The sequence below is a fragment of the Triturus cristatus genome, chromosome 5_2 (genome assembly GCF_964204655.1).
Source record: "Triturus cristatus chromosome 5_2, aTriCri1.1, whole genome shotgun sequence".
Taxonomy (NCBI): Eukaryota; Metazoa; Chordata; class Amphibia; order Caudata; family Salamandridae; genus Triturus; species Triturus cristatus.
In genome coordinates, this window is record NC_140588.1 from 502,987,170 (window position 1) to 503,006,576 (window position 19,407).

At 46.6% G+C, this 19,407-nt stretch overlaps 1 protein-coding gene across 1 annotated transcript; it reads left to right on the forward strand.

Moving 5' to 3' along the window:
• The first annotated feature begins 666 nt into the window (after positions 1-666).
• LOC146823218 (uncharacterized) lies at positions 667-2,586 on the forward strand. The gene has a single exon (XM_085607509.1). The coding sequence runs from the start codon at positions 840-842 to the stop codon at positions 2,235-2,237; it is 1,398 nt and encodes a 465-aa protein (XP_085463635.1). The 5' UTR covers positions 667-839; the 3' UTR covers positions 2,238-2,586.
• The last annotated feature ends 16,821 nt before the right edge of the window (positions 2,587-19,407 follow it).

The following is a 19,407-nucleotide window of genomic DNA, read 5'->3' on the forward strand; positions in this document are numbered from 1 at the left end:
GCCTCGCTCATTCTAGAAATTCGTACGCTTCGGAGAACATGTAAGGCTACATCACGACAAAAAAACAGGTGGACATCTCCCTCTCAAGCAACAACAAAAAAAACAACAGCAACCTCCAGTTGCTAGCGACTGATATGGACAGCAATCCCCAAGGACAATCACGCAGTAAGTACAACCACCGCCAACCGTCAACCCAAGCCTCGGTTTGTGACGCTCTCACGGAGAGATCCCCTCCCATTACCTAAGAGACGTATCGGATTCGCGCTGCCTTTCGGTAAACGGCGGGGTCCGTCCACATCCGCCCGTAGTGTGATGGCCGCCGAACTAACCTGCTCCAACAGGGCGTCGACAATGCACAATGACACGCATTTCCCATCCTTTGCGTCACTTGACTTGCGCAGCGCATGCGCCTCCTGTGTGCACAATATCGAGAAACACTAGAGCGCGCCTGAAAATTACCTTGACAGAAATTTTCTTTCTAAGTTCGTTTCCCAAAATATCCTCTTGCCACTATAACTTTACCCGAGAGTGTCAACTACCACATTATGTGTATTCGTCACAACTGTTGCAATATATACGAAAAGTCAAGAGTTTCGAAAGCACGCCTAAGACTTTGAGAGACGGATATGCTTATAGAAGTTTAACATCCGTTCCCCGGAAGGGAAACGTAACGGCAACCACGCCCATTTACGCACTTTAGATGCGCGGGAACATCTGACGAGTTTCGAGAGAGTCGTGGTGTGTGTCTCCATTTTGAGCTGTGTGCGTGAACCGCGAGCCTTGAGAGTCTGACGCCAGCTAGGGCCTTTCTGTTCCAGCGCATCACAGCCCGGTTAGCCATGGATAACGCCGAAGGTAGCGCCGCCAGTGTTCACGCTTTTTGGTGCAACATCTGCAAGGTGGCGTGCGCCTCTGCCGTGAACCTCCAGACGCACTTTCTGGGCTCAAAGCACAAAATGCTCGAGAAGGCATTAAAAGCACATGGGATTGTTAAACCGATGACCTCTGAACCCGCTGGACCCGGCAAGGTACCCGATTGTGCTATTACTGAAATGGACTCCAGCCCTGCACGGACCCTGGAGGAACAACTGGATGGGTGTCGTAGCACCGAGCCTGCTGTGGGACTTGAGTACCTGTTCGAGTATCGTTCACAGGGTAGTTATATGTACTACGAGTGTGTACTGTGCGGCTGCGAAGCTGGCCTCACTAACATGTTCATGCACGTTGTGGGGGCGAAGCACCGGCTGGCTTATCTCACCAAGCACCATCCTGACCTCGCCGAAGTAACGGGCCGCGGCTCCGAGCTGCACAAGAAGCTGAAGCAACTGGCCGCGCAGGTAGAGGCCACAGACGGCCGCAAAAAGATCACTGTGGTGACAGACGCACAACTGCTTAAAAGAAAGTACGGAATAGACGATGAGGACCTTGGGCCATATAAGTCCAAGCGAATCGACTTCACCAGTGACGACTTCTGCATCGAACCGGCAGCCCCACCTGCGGCACCCGCTTCTAACCCCGGCCCTAGCCCATCCTTTCAGGAGCTAAAAAGGGTTCATGCTGAGGCCGCTAAGAAACAACTACAGGTACCAGAGAATAAAAATGACGATGGCTTTGGTTCCAAGAAGGAACTGCTTGAATACCTGAGGCAGTTCCAGATTACCTGCGAGGACGATGCTACATTTGTCCTGAAAGTCACTCAAAGTTTCACACAGTCTTTAGTAAAGTATCGGGAAAAGGCCAAAGCTAAAGCAGAGGGGGCAGCAGCTCCCCCAGAAACTGTCACCCAGCCTCAAACGGAAGCCCCGCCAGTTACTGGTCATAATATATATACAGAGTACCCACCGAAAAACCCTCCTGGCCAGAAGATTTTAGTGTCTACCTACCAGGCCGAGGCAAATCGATCAGCTGCTGGCACTAACCCGACCCCAACTATCCCAGTTTCGAACAAAATGCCTCCTGTCTCATCAACATCTCAGAATCCCAAGAACGTAGGTCCTGCAGCAACAAATACTCAGGTCCCGCATGGCTTTCCCGGCGGCTCACTTGGACCTCTACAGGAGACCAACAAAGCCACCATCGAGTTTTTCACAAGCATCAAGAACATGGACGCCGAGGAGGTGTCGGCAACTCTCCGCAAGATCGCTGCCACAAACCCGGCCTTCAGGGGCATCGACATCCCCAACGTGATAAAGATTCTCTCTGAGAGCGGTAGCTTGAAGCCGTCCACAACTGGCTAAACACCGCCCTGAGACGCTAGCATAAAAGGAGTTCGGTCCTTCGTTTAAATGGGGCGTTTGATAGGGTTACCAACCACATTCCGTTCCTTAATCCACATCTCTCTCGAGATGCCCATCCTATTTGGGCATATTGCTCTCTTCTAAGCTGATGGATGGCTACATTTTTTGCATTCAAAGTGTTTGACTGGTTGTTTACTTTTTATTAGGGGTATGGTTTGTTTGTGGGTTACGTCTTTGAATATGTTCGGTCCATAGCACGCACAAATACCAGTAATTTCTTGTTACTCTGGGCTGAAAAGCTTCACGTTAAAATATCTGACTAGGGCAAAATAAATAGTGCTGAAACCTATTTCACCTCTTTGCTTATTGATTGCTTGCCTTCCGTTGTCCACGTTGATTTCTTCTGTGTAGCTGATGTCATTACCTACGTTGACCTATACAGTTGGATACGTGTGTAAAAATGTGAGCTTTCAAGTTGGCGAATCTTGTTTTTCCATTCAAAATCCTTTTTAGGTCAAGCCTAGAGCAGCGCATGCGCTGCTGTTCGACTTTTAGCAAGGGGCTTTTCAAAGTGCTACCCACAAGCTTTTCCTGGCATAAAGCTTGCGTGCACATGCCATCTGCCCTTCTTATCTCTTCTTCCGCATCACTGGCCTAATTACTTTCACGGCCATTGCTTATTGGTTTGTCCATCGTCATTCTTGCTCTTTCCTTTCTCTAGTAAAGCAGCATTCCTTGCATGCTGCTTGCATTTGGTTTCACTACGTACAGCTATTTGCTCGTGATTTACCAACAGCGTGTTAATGGTGGTTAACTCTAAAACGTGCTCTGCAACGGAAACCAGATCCCTAGCCATGCCTAATCATAGAAGTAGAAGAAAGAAATGGGAAGCCTCATTTTGCCAAGGCTCGAGATGCGCCCAAGATAATTCTGTGACACAGATATGCAAATAATGTTTTACAGTTCTCTTTACCTAGGAGTTGCTTGCATACATTACAAGAATCCCACATCACACAGAGTCCCGCCAGAACAGCTTGCAGCAGCTTGTGGCATTAATGAAATGCATACAGTAGCGCATGCATAATTCTTGAAGCCTCAGTGTGTTTTGAACTTTGAAGTTAGTTGGTGCGGTACACTTAAAAGCAAAGTGCTTTGCTTATTAATGCAAACCTTTGAGACGATCACCGACGAGCGTTGGGTCGTGTGACAACATTCACGTTGAAAGCAACTTTACTATGCTGTTCTTACTGCACATACAAACAAGCATTGGCATAGCCAATAGGTCTCGCCTTTGGGACCTTATAAGTGTTTAGTTATCCAGCACAATATCCTTGGTGCAACAACAAGTGTTGCATGGCTAAACACTTATAAGGTCTCAAAGGCGAGACCTATTGGCTATGCCAATGCTTATTTAGGTCTTGGCCTGACGTATGTAGCGCATGCGCTGTCTCGTCATACGAGGCTTCTTGGAATCGATACGATTCCAGATGCTTCCTCCCAGCTCCGCCTTAAGTTTTGATTCACAAATTATGCCAAAGGCAGTGCAATGATTGCACTGAAGGCATACCACTCGTTGATTGTTGCCACCCTGTCTCCTTTAATCCACGCCCTGCGGGATTGGATCTCTCGGCAGCAGCGTGTCACTCGCTCATTGTTGCCACCCTGTCTCCTTTAATCCACGCCCTGCGGAATTTGATCTCTCACCAGCGGCGTGACACAGTAGGTTTATTGTAAGCTTGCTGCACTTTTTTTTTTTTTTTTTTTTTTTAAAGACTGCATGCGTTTATTGCGGGCAGCTTCAGCTAGCCGCTTCGCTTGCTATAAGCTTTACTTCATGTTTTCTGGCGGTTTTCCTAATGTTTCAAGCCAATAAGTTATATTCAATATGAGGACTCATGGAGAGAGCATGCCAATCAGTAGGTGAATTCAGGGTTCTCGAATACAACTCGGGTTGCAAAGTAACAGATGTTCCTTGTCTGCTCAGTTTTCAGTGTGACTTGTCAGTTGCAAATTCATCACACACCTGAAGCTGCAATACCCAGAGATAAACTGTACCTTTTATGAAAATGCTCAGTCAGTGCATGCATTGGCCAGAAGCAGTGTGGCCCCATATCTCTTAAGTGTTTAAAATTGAGAAGGTGCAGAAGACAGCTTCAGGTGTAGTTCAGTTTGCGTCTACGGTGAAGTACTCCTCTGCTGCTGGTATTGCGCTTTGTTTGTTAACCAGTGGGTGTGTTTGCCTAATTGGGTGTGGTGATGGGTGAGTGAATAAATTGCTGCCGGTGTACTCTCTAATCACTCTTCTCACTCACTTCTACTACTCACTCTGTACTACTCACTCCCCTCTCCTACACACACTCCCACTCTACCTCTCTACGCGCACACATATGCACATAAATATGTGTATAATATAAACATATACATCTGCATATCTATATAAATGCATGCATACATTTACATGTTATGTACATGGAAGTTTGAAATACACTAATAAAAGCAAAGCTAAAAAGCCACCTAATTACAAACAGAATTGCTTTAACTTAAACGAGGGCGAGACCTATTGCATTGTCAATGCTTGTTGGTTGAGCCTCCCCTACAGGCGAGCTGTTAAGGTAAAATTGACCTATAGTCATCTTACAATGGGCTTAAAGCCTATCCCCTGCTCACTATTGGTATATGTTCAGTTTTCTCATGCGCTTACCTTCCTCCTGCGCTCTTTGTTTATCGATGTACTTCTTTCTGCCCGTCTTTTGTCGTCCTTGTGCTTTTCTCCCACTGCATGCTTAGTATTGCTCTCTTCCCCTTTGCGTGGTTCTCCCAAGTCCCTTGTGTTGCTCTCCATTGCGTGCTGTGTTCCACTCCTGTTTAGTAAGTGAGGGCGTCAAAAAATGCTACCGCCGGCTACAGCTTGCAGTGCATGTGCGCGGGCAAGCTGTGGCTGGCGGTAGCATTTTTCCCCCCAGCTTTTTAGCCAGCTTGCTAGAACGCGCAACAAGCACGCACACTTTAGCGCGTCATCACGATCACTTTCGCAGCGATCGTGATCGCGATGACTTTCGTGGCCAATGCTTGTCTTGTTTCCTCATTGGTGGGCAACATTGAAAACATAGTCAGATGTGGTGTCTCGCTGAACAGGTAACTCTTTCCTGCTTGCCCTGATCGTATTTTCACTCAATTCCCTTACAAAAAAAGCAATTTTGACACTAACGTACTGTTTTGAAAAAGAAAACGTTACACAATATTGCCTTTAATTTTATTTTTGTAACACAACTGCCTGTATCTTAATAATACTGCATAGTGTTCAGTGTGAAAGTCTTTCTTTTTAAGGTGGCATGTTATTCAGCTGAAAGAGGAAGTGTTTCCAATGTTTTGTTCTTCCTCTGTTTCATTAGTTGTTTTGCGTGAGTGCGCACACAAGCATAAGCATTTTCCTGTGATTCTTTTCTTTCTTGACCTTCTCTTTCAGCTTTTATGTTTTTTACAGTGGTACAGCATATAGGGTAACTTCTTTTTCTTAAGGCTGTCATTTTTTGTATTGTTTATGTGAGTGTTACCCTCGGGTTTGGTGTGATTCTTGTTATGTTTGTTCTGCTAAAGAAGCCCCAAAAGAGCTTTGACATTTTTTTTTTATATGTAGTGCATTTACTCTGGATGCAAAGATATTTAATGTACACTTTCAATAGTACTGAAGAACTGATTGAAGTTCCCCCGCTTTAACTGTAGTGTTTTGTGAGTGCCTGCCTAATGGGTGGTTTCATTCTGCTTCATATTTTCTGGTAAAGTGGACAAATTCAAGGTACTTCTATTCCACCCATGGTCTCGCTGAGGCTTCAGGTAAAGTGTACACTTTATTTAGTGCTTCACAACTTTTTACAGTATTTGCACTCTTGTCTGGCACAGTGCATTTTGTTAACAGAGCGGGTACCTTATTGAACTGAAGACAAGTACATTTTTCTTTCTGGGTCAAATTTCTAAAGCAGCGCTTTGTCACTGCTTTTGTAATTTTCATCAATGTTGAGCAATCTTTCCCCACCAAACTCCAGTGGCGGCTACTTGTTAAATATGGTGGGGCACGATGGTGCCAAACTCACCATAAATGCTGCCTTCTCCCTGGCATTCCACGAGCAGGAATAGGACTTCCTTCCTGCTCAGTGGAATGTGAATTCCTCCAATCCTGTAGCTGCTCTTATAGCAGCATGAGAGCAGCTCCCGGATTGGTGAAAGTAGACTAACCCAGTGCTCATTTTGAGGCTAGGGGCCTGTGCCAGCAATCCCCTGGCTGTACACAGCGCAAGTTGGTGGCAAAATAAAATGGCATTATTATGCCATTTAATTTATGTGACGCTTCTCCGCTCTTGTGGAGGAGCCGCCGCTGCCTAGCTCAAAGCACATTAATAACAAGCATTTGCAATGCAATAGGTCTCGCATTTACGAGAGTTTATGCTATTGTAAATGACAATGCCTTTTATTTGTTTTAAAAACAAAAAAAGGCATTATTTGCAATGTCAAAAAGGCATGGCTAAACTTATATGGTCCCAAATGTGAGACCTATTGGCTATGCCAATGCTTTGTTTTTTGTTAGCTGTGTTTTGGACAGGAGGTTCAGTCTTTCTGCTCTCGGCCCTTCAGCTTTAAATAGCTTTTATTGCTTTACTTTATTTCATATATTAATTCTCAATTGCCCGCAGGTCTTGTAAACTCAGGCACCTGCACTCAGTTATCTGCAAATCTCAGTTACTTTTTTCCCTTCATGCGGGAGCAGAAGACTTGTTTGACTGAGACAGTCTTGCTCACTTTAATCGCCTGTACAATAAGACTAATGAAAAACATTTTCCTCATTGTCTTTTGACCCATTTAATCTGTGGGACATGTTCACAACAAATTTTATAAAACAATGCCTATTTTTTATTGGTCTTGGTATGGTACAAAAGTGTAAATTATGCTGCTAAGACATTATATGAATTGTGTAGTACGTATCTATGGTATCTAGTCTATTTTCTGAATGTACGTGTATAATGTACATTGTAATGCTTCTGCATTTGTATTAAAAGGCATCACTTCCTACATGAACAGCCCTGTAGGCATGCATAAGTAAATATCTGGTATCATATCTGCTGTTCATTGTACTTTTGATTTGCCTGTCGTAGAGTCCTCATCTGCTGCCATATGAATCAAAATAAATGGACTAAGATTTGCACATGACTCTTGGCGTGCCTGTGATAGCACAATTTGCTAGCAAATGGGAAGCAATTGTGTGCACATTGTGGCCCGAGCCCATCTTACTGCACACCTGGTGGTTTTTGTTTCCTTTCCTTCCTCTTCCTCCTAACCCATCCACCTTAGATCAGTAAATAAAAAATGCTGACCTATACAAAAAGTCAGGGCTGCTTCATCATGTTGTGCAGCTGATGTTTTGGACTTGATTTTTCGGCAGTAGGTCTCAAAGGTGAGCCCTGTCTGCTTTGCCAATGCTTGTTTTATTTGGAAAGCGGGAGGGAACTGAACTTTACAGAGCATTTGCTGTTTTTATTTTTTAATATCTTTATAGTATACATATGTGTTTATGGTAATTCATCTTCACTGCTTGGTCCGTTGAGTAGCCAGCCAATCAGTTTGTTCGTCCACCACAGTGTGGCGCAATGGTTTAGCCGACATCAGCAACTTATGTTTGGCAGCACAGTGTCACCATTCATACAGAAAATAGTGATATGGCTTGTGGGACAGCTCAAATGTTTTTTTTTGTAAAGAAAGGTCCACTCTTCATGGAGTAGAACAAAACAGCTGACTAAAAATATGCTAGTGTGCAACCATTCGATCTACGTAGAAAGAAATTGCCCATATAGTGGTTTCCTTTCTTTAGAGGACTTTTAGGAGAGACATTCTGGGTGCACCATACCACTCCCAACACTTTAGGTGGAGTCTTTGTTCCATAGTTTGAAAGGACGTTTGGTTGGGTCCAAAATCAACCCTAAATTGTTGAAGTGGGATAGGTAAACTATGGCTGGTCAGGGATAGAGTGGTGGATTACCAAAGAGGGTGCAAGGAGCGTTTTGATGCCAAACATGGTGGCGGGTAGTAGAGTATGTTTATGTTAAGCGGCCTTAATGGCCTGTCAAGGGAGGATCCAAGTTGATGGGACCTTTCCACATAAAGGATATCGGAAATGTGTTGATGGAAAATGGAGTGATGTGGACCATGTCTCATCTGGCTAACTGCACCTCGAGCTTGGGAGGGGGGGGGGGGAGTTCTTGTGGGTGAATGTGGAACCTATGCTGAGCACAGTGGGGCCCAGGCATTTAGAGTGATGGACTGTCTGCTTCAAATCACCAGGTGGTGTTGCACAAGGGTCCCACCATCTTAACCTATGTAGGGGCATTCCAATTCAAAACAATGCCAATTGGACTGGCTTCGGCGGCTGCATGTTTTCAGAGACAAATTAAAGCAGTTTTGGGTGGGACTGGCAATGTTCTGTTTTTCGAAGATATTTTGGTTTGTGGGAAAGACAGAGCAGTCCAGGATCTCATCTTGAGGCAAGTTTTAGGGAGTCTCTGGGACAGTGGTCTCACTTTACGCACCCTGAATTTCACTTTTCGTTCTTTAAAGTATTGTACTTGGGACATACTGTCTCGGGAGAAGGAATCATGCCCAACGTCAGAGTAATGGAGCCAATCACCAAAGCCCCAGTGGAAAATGGTGGTGGTCTGTTTCTCGGATTGTCCAAATACTATTCCATATGGTCATCTTTTTGAACAAATTTTGGAGTCTCCAATTCAATATTTCCATTGTGCTCAGCATAGGTTCCACGTTCACCCAGATCACTCACAGTAACTCCCCCTGCTAAGCATGAGGTGCACTAGATGAGACATGCTCCACATCTCACCGTTTTCCATCAACGCATCATTCTTTTTCATCTCCTTTATGCAGAAAGTTCCCATGACCTTGGATCCTCCATTGACAGACCATCTAGGTCGCATGACATAAACATACTCTCCTATCCACCACCTACGAATGGCACCATGTTTGGCATCAAATTGCTCCTTGTGCCCGCTTCTGTAATCCCCCACTGTTCCTGTTGAGCCATATAGTTTTCCTCTCCCACTTCAACCATTTATGGTTGAGCTTGGACCGGCCAGATGTCCTTTCAAACTATGCAACAGAGAAACTGCAGTTAGTGTTGTGATTGGTATGGTGCACGTAACATTTCTCTTAAAAGTCCTCTAAGCGACCCTCTCTCACTGCAGCTAGGCACCATCTCTCACCAAGCTTTTTATTGGCCTGTGGGGGAAATACAGGTCAGTGTGCTGATGTTCAATAGACAACTCAGGAAAACCCCTCATCTCCTCTGACACGAACTGGACTCCATTATCAGTAACAATTACCCTGTCTTTTCACAAGTGAACACGTCCTTTAAAAATTGGCTGTGGTGATAGTTTGTAAAACATGTAGTCACCTATTTGGAAGTTTAATCCACCAGTACGAAAACAAACCTCTCCCCTTGGGCCAGTAGGTTAAAAGGCCCCACAATGTCCCACCGTGGTTTGTACCAGGGCTCAGCTGGCACCTCCATAGGGGACGGGTGCTGTTCTCACCACCTTTGACTTGCCACTGCTTGCACATAGTCAAATATCCTTTACTACATTTTCTATCTGCCTGTCAACATCAGGCCATCAGTAACTTCCTTAGCCTGGCCTTGGTAGGATTCCAACCTATGTGACCTTCATGCGCTAAATTCAGAATTTTGTTTCGTAACCCTTTTGGTGGAACCAATTGGTCACCCCAGAGCAATTCACATCCAGTATACACAATTCTTCCTTCACTCCCCAAAATGTCTTCACCACTTCTGACAAAAACTTGCGATCCAGCCAACCCTCTACAATTTATTTAATCACTTCCACCAAGGTTTCATCCTTGTCGCTCTCATCTATCTTTTCCTCTTCACCCAAAGCGGACTCCATCACCGGGATGTCCACCTCAGAGTACGGTCTTACAGCGGCAGTCTGCTGCAGCATTACAAAGTCAGGATAAGTACTCTACTTTGAAATAAAAATCAAGCACTCCCTCAATCCATATCTTAATCTTGGGGGTTGCCCTCTCTGAACCTTTACAAGTAAAAACTTGTTCTAAGGGCTTGTGGTCAGATCTCAAGGTGAAAGGCAGACCCCGGAGAGAATTTTTTTTATGTAATGGACAGCCTACACACATGCAAGTGCCTCACGCTCGATAACCTCTCTCCCTAGCTCCCTTACGAGATGGTGAACCAAATGCTTTGACTCCTTCCTCCCCATCGACAATCTGAGCTAAAACTGCTCCCAGACCTCCGAGGCAGGCATGTGTTGTTAAAATGGTCCTCTTAGTAACAACAAAATGTCCAAAACTAGGCATGCTCCAAATAATCCTCTTGAGTTTGGAAAATTCCTTTTTACACTCGGCAGACCTCTCAAACCTGACGCTCTTCTTCAACATGGCTCTTAAGGTCCTCACCAGGCTGGCAAACCCCTATACAAATTTTGAATAGTATTCGGTAAGTCCAAGAAATGACTAAACACTTGCCATTCCCGCTGGGGCTTTAGTGGACTCCGTTAGACTCACTTTGGGACTGATGCCGCCTCCTGAGACTGTATACCCCAAGTACGATACTTTCCACACCCTGAATTTGCGAATTGTGTGCTTTAATGTGAGACTACTGTCCCCGAGTCTCCCTAAAACGTGCCTCAAGATGGTATCGTGGGTTGCTCTGTCTTTCACATAAACCAAAATGTAATCTTGGAAAAAACAGAACATTGCCAACCCCATCATTAGTCTCTTAAAACATGCAGCCGCTAGAGCCGATCCAAAGGGCATTCTTTTGAATCTAAATGCTCCTACAGGGGTTACAAAAGATGTAAGAATGCAGGAATCTTTGTGCTACACCACCTGGTGATATGCTGCAGACAGCTCCATCACACTAAATACCTGGGCCCAATTGAGCATATGCAATGTCTCGGTAATATTTGGAAGGGGCGGTCTGTCCACCCAAATGCACTGGTTAAGGTCCTTGTGTGTGCATATTCTCAGCTTGGACGTATTGTCCTTGGGTGCGAGAGCCACAGAGGCCAACCACTCTGAACTTAAGTTCTTGTACCACATCCAACATGTCCAGTTCTTCTTTCAAGGGGGCCAGTATGAGGTTTGGGACCTTCCGAACTCTGAGCCACAGGCTTTGCATTCTTCTTAAGGACTACAGAAAATGCTGGGTAAGGACAAGTGGGGTGGGGTGGGGGGGGGGGGGGGGCCCACACCAGCCACACCGTCCTAGATTCCTATAGGTGTCTAGTTTTCAGAAATGTTTGAGTTTGGTAGGTCTCTATAGATGGCTGCTGAGCCCGGGACCAAAACGCAGGTGACCCCCTCCAACAAGCATTGGCAAAGCCAATAGGTCTCGCTTTTGGGAACTTATAAGTATTTAGCTATTTCAGCACAATATCCTTGGTGCAACAACATCAACTGCTGCATGGCTAAACACTTATAAGGTCCCAAAGGTGAGACCTATTGGCTATGCCAATGCTTGTTTTCTGTTTGAAGGAAAGGTTTAGGTTTTCAAACACCAGTGAGTGGTTTGCTGCACAAAGGGCCTAGGGCTGCGATGAGGCTACGACAAGGAGGCTGTGCCCGAAAATTGCCTATTGCTTGTAACATGGAAAGGGTTCGGAATATCTGCATTAATCTGTATTTTAGTAATCCCACCAAACATCAGCATGATAAATCCCAATAAACATCTGCATCAACTCACATACCTCAACCACTCCCTCACCCCACTAATGTTAACACCCATCTGCTATTTATTTAATCTACCCCAAGGAAATTTTAGTGAATGCATGGAATAGTTGCTTGAGTCACTAAACTAACCACAATAACATGACTAGCCACTAACCTGGAGTTCAGTAGCAGCATGCTGCCCATGGTAAAGCGCTTCAGCACCTCGTCATGGGTAGTAAGTGTTAAATAAAAGCAATTACAATTGACCAAGGTTCCCTAGAAATGGATTTCTGAGGCTTAGATTTCTGTGTAAGTGAGAAGGGGGGGTGGTTGAAGAGCGAGAGAGGGGGGAGAAAGAGAAGGCTTTGACTTGAGGAGAGGCTAGAGAGGGTGGGGCAGGTAGAGAACAAGACAGATGGTGAGTCAGAGGAAGGCGAGAAGGAGCTGGAGGGAGAGTGACCGGAAGTGAAGTAAGAGTGTGTAGAGAGAGCGAGGAGGGTTGGGTGAGGGAGTGGGCTGAGGGCAAGGTGTATTTAGGAACATCAAAGGTTCTTGAAATGAAGTGACATAATTGAAGATGTAGTAGGTGGGAGAGAAGTGTCATGGCAAGGTGTGAAGAGAGATGAAAGAGGTGGGATTGGTTAGGGGAGAGGGCTGGAGTGTGTGCAAGACGATAAGGAATTTATGCAGGGAGAATGATGGGAGCACGGGAAGGTAATGTAAAGGAAAAATATAGCAGAATATGAAAGATGGGCGGGATAAAGAGATGGGCTGTAAAGGGGAAGAAATGTGTGAGGAAAGGAGTGGTCTGGAGAGGGTAGACATAAAGTGGGAGAGAGGTAGACGACCATGTAAGGGAGTGAGTGATGGAAAAGGACAATGCAGATATACAAATAGGAAAGGGAAAGAGGAGAAGATGAGGGTCTGAGAAGATGGTGAAGTGAGGGAGAAAAGGGGACGAAGAAAGCACAAAGTAGAAACCGGACCAGGGAGAAGGAAGAGTTCAGAAGAGTGATGAGCAGGAGCTGGAAAGGGGGACAGAGTGGCGGGAAACTGGAATGAAAAAGACAAAAGGTGGAGACAGGGCAAAGTATGAAGAGAGTTGAGGTTGAGAAGATAGGGAAAGCAATGAGAAAAGGAGGAACTAGTGAGACTGTGTATGATGTCCTGGCTTGTTCACGTATGGAGCAGAGATTCTGGGAGAGTGAGGGGAGGAAAAGTGGTGAGAGCCTGTGAGCAAGAGAAGTCTGGAATGAAAAAGACCAGCGAGAACAAGGGGTCTAAGAGGGGAGAGAAAGATGTCAAGGGAGCAGGAGAGGGTGAGAAAAGGTGCTTCATGCGAGTGTGTGAAAGAGTGGTAGATTGGGTCGACGGGGACAGAAAATAGTTCGGGAGCGCATCAAAGAAAAAGAAGATACCCCGATAAAGAAAGGGTTGAAACAGAAGATAGGATGGTAGGTCTAAGGGGGAAGAAAGATGGTGACAGAGCAGGATAGAAAATGAGAAAGGGGAACGACAGGCTGGAAATTAAGAAACGCGGTGGCGACGGAGAAGATTACATAACTTTGCTCAGCAGCTTTACATAGAAAGCGAGTTTGAAGCCTTGACCTTCAGTTGGCCATGGTTACCCAGCATGAACCACATTTTTTGTTAATGGCACCTATCCTAACAAATTTTACATTTATTGCACAGTAAACGTGTGAAATCGAGCATAAGTAAATGTATTACATATCCATTGTTACTAGCTCACAATGGAAAACTTTTGAGTGAAAAATATTTAGAAAACAACAGATGTTTCTTGGACACTGCTTATTCAAGGCTAAACTGTTAAATCTTAATTTGGTTTTTATTAACTTAATCGGCACCAAGTCGGGTACATATCCATTTTTTGCTTGTTGATATCAACGCTCTAGCGCACTCCTTGCATCCTGAATACTACTATCTTTTTGGCAGAATTAGCACAGATAAGGTCAACTATTGCTTACTTTGTGCCCCACGCTGAATTTAGTTATTCACAACATATTCAATCCCTCATTGACAGTTGGTATATCACTCATTCAATGGTGTCCAAAACCTTCCATCTGTATCTGAAAGAATTTGACAAATCATGTTTTACAAAAAAAGCTTCCTCCAAGCTCAAAATTGCAGGTGCGTTTGTGTTTACCCAGCATCTACTAGGTTACTGGAAGATAACGGGCAGCCAGAGAAAGGCAACAGAGCCCAGTCAAATCCAATCACATGAAAGAGTGAAATTACTACAGCAGTTATAATCTAGTGAGAATGTGGGTTCCCGTTTGTAGCCCAGTTATGCTGCACACCATATAAGACCCAACACACCACAAGCATTCTTGAAAGACTTCTACTCTCTTCCCAAGTTCTGCTGCATGTACCTGTTTTCTCAGTGATGCATGCATGCCCTTGCTGACAATGCTGGAATTATTTTTAATTTGAGTGGTTGTTGTGGGATTCGTAAGCACCAGCTGAAAATAAATAAGAATACATGCAAAAAATACAAAGCTTTTCAGTTTTGTAAATAATTGCACTGACCAATAAAAATAAATTTTGGCGAGGGACAGAGCCAATATATTTACCATGATAATTTTTTCAGGAATATGTATTTGTTCTTTCCCCGAAAGTGGACTACAGCACAATGTTTCATTGGCTCAAGAAGAGTTGTGATTCACAGTAGTGGACCTTAATGCTCAGCATCAGGCCACCAAATGCAAGTTTTGAGACCGCTTAATTGTTAACTTCATGACAGATATGCAATGCTTCTGTGCAGTCGCTATCGGTCAATTTACCTTTCAATCTACTGGGGAAAAAGTAACATGCTTATAAATCCGAGGAGTGCCCCTGTGCACAGAACGCTCTATCGACCCAAACACCCCCCTAGGTGCTATGTCTGCCGTGGGTTCCCTGTGACAGAGGCGTGCAGCAGGAGTGGCCGTGCTCTGGGTGTAGCGGGAGGGCCATGATCGCTTCCTAGCAAGCCCTGTGAAATCGCTGCTCGCCATGTCCTTGGTGAGTGACCTACCCAGCAGTGCTTCCTTCCGTGCTGATGAAACACGCACTGTACGGAGCTGCTGTTTCCAGGCAACCCTTGGGCAGGTTGATTTTTGAAGCACGATCGATTTATTTCAAGGACATCTCTATCTGCATTGCAGTTACACTGGCATGCCACCCTCTCCACCAGCCATCCGTGACTCGCCCGGTTTATAACGGTGACTGGAATAGTGAATACAACTTGACTAATCTCCTCCACGACGCAAAACTACTCGAATACCACAAAAAACAAGCATTGGCCGCACGGCCATGAAAGTAATCATGATCGCGATCAAGTGAAAATGATTGCGAGGACGGGACACACTGTGTGGTAAGCACGCGAGTGGTGCGCGCGCAACAGTGATTGGTGGCTGTGCACGCTTGCGTGAACGCAAGCATTAGGCCAGCGAGGTTTGGTAGCACTTTGGAAACCCGTATACTAAATGTCTCTCCGAGCAGCGCATGCGCTGGCTCAGGCGAGACCTAAAAACCAGATCATTTTGTGATAGACATGTGGGCACCTGTTTTTGGTCCCGGGCTTGCAGATATCTAGGGAACCTAAAAATCCCAGACATTTTTTGAAAACTAGACACCCGTGGGAGTCCAGGGATGTATGTAATATCTGTGTGGGAAAGTTGTGGGATCACTGCATGGCACAAATTTCATACCATTCAGCATTCCTCTTAGTCTTCCGATCAAAATGATACCTTACTTGTGTGGATGAGCCAAGTGCCTATGACATTAAAGGGGCAACTTTGGGCACCCACAAAAGTGAGGTATAGTTTTCCTCGCCAGACCAAGGGGAAAGCTGGGTGGTAGGAAATTTGTGCCTGCGTGGTGATCCTACAACTTACCAAATGTGAGGAAATTGTGACACTGTAAGTAAATTGGAGGTTTGCAGGGGATTCTAGGTAAGAAAACGCTGCAGGGTTCATGCAAGCCACACTGCCAGCCAAGCACCATCCCCGCACACTGCCATCCACGCACACCGCCAGCTAAGCGCCATCAATGCACACTGTCAGCCAAGCGCTGGTCCACGCACACTGCCAGCCAAGTGCCACTCAACACACGCACCACCAGGCAAGCACTAATCAACACACATCGTTATCGAGCAAGAGTCCACACACACCATTAGCCAAACGCAAGACCACAGACACGGCCAGCCAAAGGTCAATGCATGCCGACCATCAGCCAAACTCCAGTTCTCTCACACACAAACTCTGCCTGGTTTCTAGTGGTTTTCACCCCACACCCCCCGCTTGGGGGTAGATTAGGCTAAAAATAATACTGAAACAGTCAAAATGTGTCCTAAACCAGGGGAGTGACCTGTGCCTATGGAGCTTCTCCCTGACATGCCCAGAAACATATCCCTGGTTCCTAGTGGGCTTTCTGCCCCACCTGGATGGGCTGATATGGGGCTATTGCCTTGATTTGCCTTTGGGGGGCAGAAAGACTTTTGGGTGCAGGGGCATTAGCATGCCCATTCTGCCCCACTCCTATGTACAAAAAAAGAAATATATAATTCCTGGTGCCTAGTTGGCTTTCTGCATCCCCGGGGGGGAAGATCAGGGGCTATTGCCCCCATCTGCCTTCCAGGGGGGAGAATACTAGAATTTGGGGGTGGGGGCATTGGCATGCCCATTTTGGGCAGCCCCGACCCCTACAGGTGTAAATAGAAAAAAAACCTTGGTGCCTAGTGTGCTTTTTGCCCTCCCCGGGGTAACAGATGGGCTATTGCCCCATCTGCCTCGTGTGGGGGCAGGAAGACTGGAATTGGGCGGGGGGCATTGCCATGCCCATTTTGGGCAGCCACCACCACTACTGGCATAAAAAGAAAAAAATATCCCTGGTGCCTAGTGTGCTTTTTGCCATCCGGGGAGCATATTGGAGGCTATTGCCCCCATCTGCCTGCCAGGGGTGGGCAGAAAGACTAGAATTTGAGGGTGGGGGCATTGGCATGCCCATTTTGGGCAGCCCCTACCCTTACTGGCGTAAAAAGCAAAAAAGAAATCCCTGGTGCCTAGTGTGCTTTCTGCCACCCGGGGGCAGATTGGGGGCTATTGGCTTCCCAGGGGGGGGGGGCAGAAAGACTGGAATTTGGGGGGTGGGGGCATTGGCATGCCCATTATGGGCAGTCCCCACCCCTGCAGGCGTAAATAAAAAATCCCTGGGACCTAGTGTGCTTTTTGCCCCTTGGGGTGCAGATTGGGTGCTATTGCCTCTTTCTGCCTCAGGGATGGGCAGAAAGACTGGAATTTGGGTGGAGGCATTGGCATGCACTTTTTGAGCTACCTCCATCCCTACAGGTGTAAATAAAATAAAAAATCCCTGGTGCCTAGTGTGCTTTCTGCCCTCTAGAGGGCAGATTATGGGCTATTGTCCCCATCTGCTGCACTATGGGGGGCAGAAAGATTGTCTGTGCCCAAAATAATGGGGGGAGCAAAAAGCCCTTGTCCAAGGGGCCACTTCTTCCTCCCCTGGTGCCTAGTGGGTTCGCCCTCCTGAGGCGATCCTCAAGCAGGGATCCACTAGGGAGGGGCATCATTGGAAAGGGGTGATTCCCACCTTTCAAATTATACCTCTCCCGTCTGCCTCAGTGCTCAGGGGCTGAGATATCCCCCTGAGCACCAAGGCAGTGAAACTGAGTTTGTTTCTCTGAAATGACGACAGCGCGACGTGCACGCTGACTGTCATTTCAGAGAAATGATCAGAACACCGTCTGGAGCTGGGGTAGCTCTTCCCCAGCTCCCAAGGGTGTTTGTTGACAAAAAGGGAATCCCTCTGGTACCTGCACCAGAGTGATTTCCTGTGCCATGTGCGTGGACAGCAGGGAGCCGTCCGACGCACATGAGCACTGGTGCGTTGGATGGCTCCTGGCCGTCCAACGCCCTGAAAGGGTTAAACAAAGTACACAAAAAAATACATATATAGAAAACAACTATCTACTCCAAAACCTAATCCTCACATTTCTTGGGCACCTCTTTTGCAGAGAGGAATCTTCCCTCAACAGATACTCCCTCCTAAGCACACACATCCAAATGACCCCCAACCTGTTCTACATTCTCAAAATCCAAAGGACTCCTAGTGAAACATTCAGTCAAAAGGGGTTCCAGCGGAACTTACTAATGGATCACTCTTCCCACCATCCTCCCAAAACAAGGTACCATTGCTCTTCCACCTCTCCTTTTCAAAGAAGTACTCCTGCCCAGGCTTGAGTACAACAATCGCACTCTTGTTCCGCCACCCTTTGTTTTTCAATAAAACAGAATCAGTGACTCTTTCCACTAAGTATGGTAAAGAGAATTTAGAAGAGCCTTTTGTATGCCGAGTGGGTTTGATAACACGCACCCAATCACCAACACTGACCACCTTCAATCAATCAATCATATCGTTTGTAAAGCACACTACATACCCGTGAGGGTCTCAAGGTACTGAGGGGGTGCTGCTACTGTTCGAAGAGCCAGGTCTTGAAGTCTTCTGAAGGTCAGTAGGTCTTGGGTCTGTCGTAGGCAGATGGGGAGGGTGTTCCATGTCTTGGCGGCGAGGTGGGAGAATGATCTGCCGCCGGCGGTCACTCTTCGGATGCGGGTAACAGTGGCGAGGGCGTGGTCAGCGGAACTGGCGGGTGGGGGTGTAGAAGCTGAGTCGGCTGTTGAAGTACGTTGGTTCGGTGTTGTGGAGTGCCTTGTGTGCGTGGGTGAGGAGCTTGAAGGATATCCTCTTGTCGACAGGGAGCCAGTGCAGGTCTCTCAGGTGGGGCGTGATGTGGTTGTGGCGAGGGATGTCGAGGATCAGGCGTGCGGAGGCGTTCTGGATGCGTTGGAGCCATTTCAGGAATTTGGCCGAGGCTCCTGCGTAGAGGGCATTTTCGTAGTCCAGTCTGGTGCTGACGAGGGCCTGGGTGACCGTCCTTGTTTCGGTGGGGATCCACTTGTAGATCCTGTGAAGCATGCGAAGGGTTTTGAAGCAGGAGGAGGAGACGGCGTTGACCTGTTTTGTCATGGAGAGGGTGGAGTCGAGGATGACCCCTAGGTTTCGTGCTTGGTCGGTGGGTGCTGGAGCTTTTCCTAGTGCCGTCGGCCACCAGGAGTCATCTCAGGCCGAGGGGGTGGCTCCGAGGATGAGGACCTCCGTCTTGTCTGTGTTCAGCTTCAGTTGGTTGTTCTTCATCCAGTCGGCGATGGCCTTCGTTCCTTCGTGGAGGTTGGTTTTGGTGGTGTGGGATAGAATCAGCTGGGTGTCATCGGTGTAAGAGATGATGTTGAGGTCGTGCAGTCGGGCAATGTGGGCGAGCGGTGCCATGTAGATGTTGAACATCGTTGGGCTGAGGGATGAGCCCTGGGGTACGCCGCAGATGATCTCAGTGGCTTTGGAGCGGAAGGGGGGGAGGCGG

Bases quoted from the DNA above. Each gene is read 5' to 3' on its own strand.
- LOC146823218 (XM_085607509.1), top strand. From the start codon at position 840: ATGGATAACGCCGAAGGTAGCGCCGCCAGTGTTCACGCTTTTTGGTGC.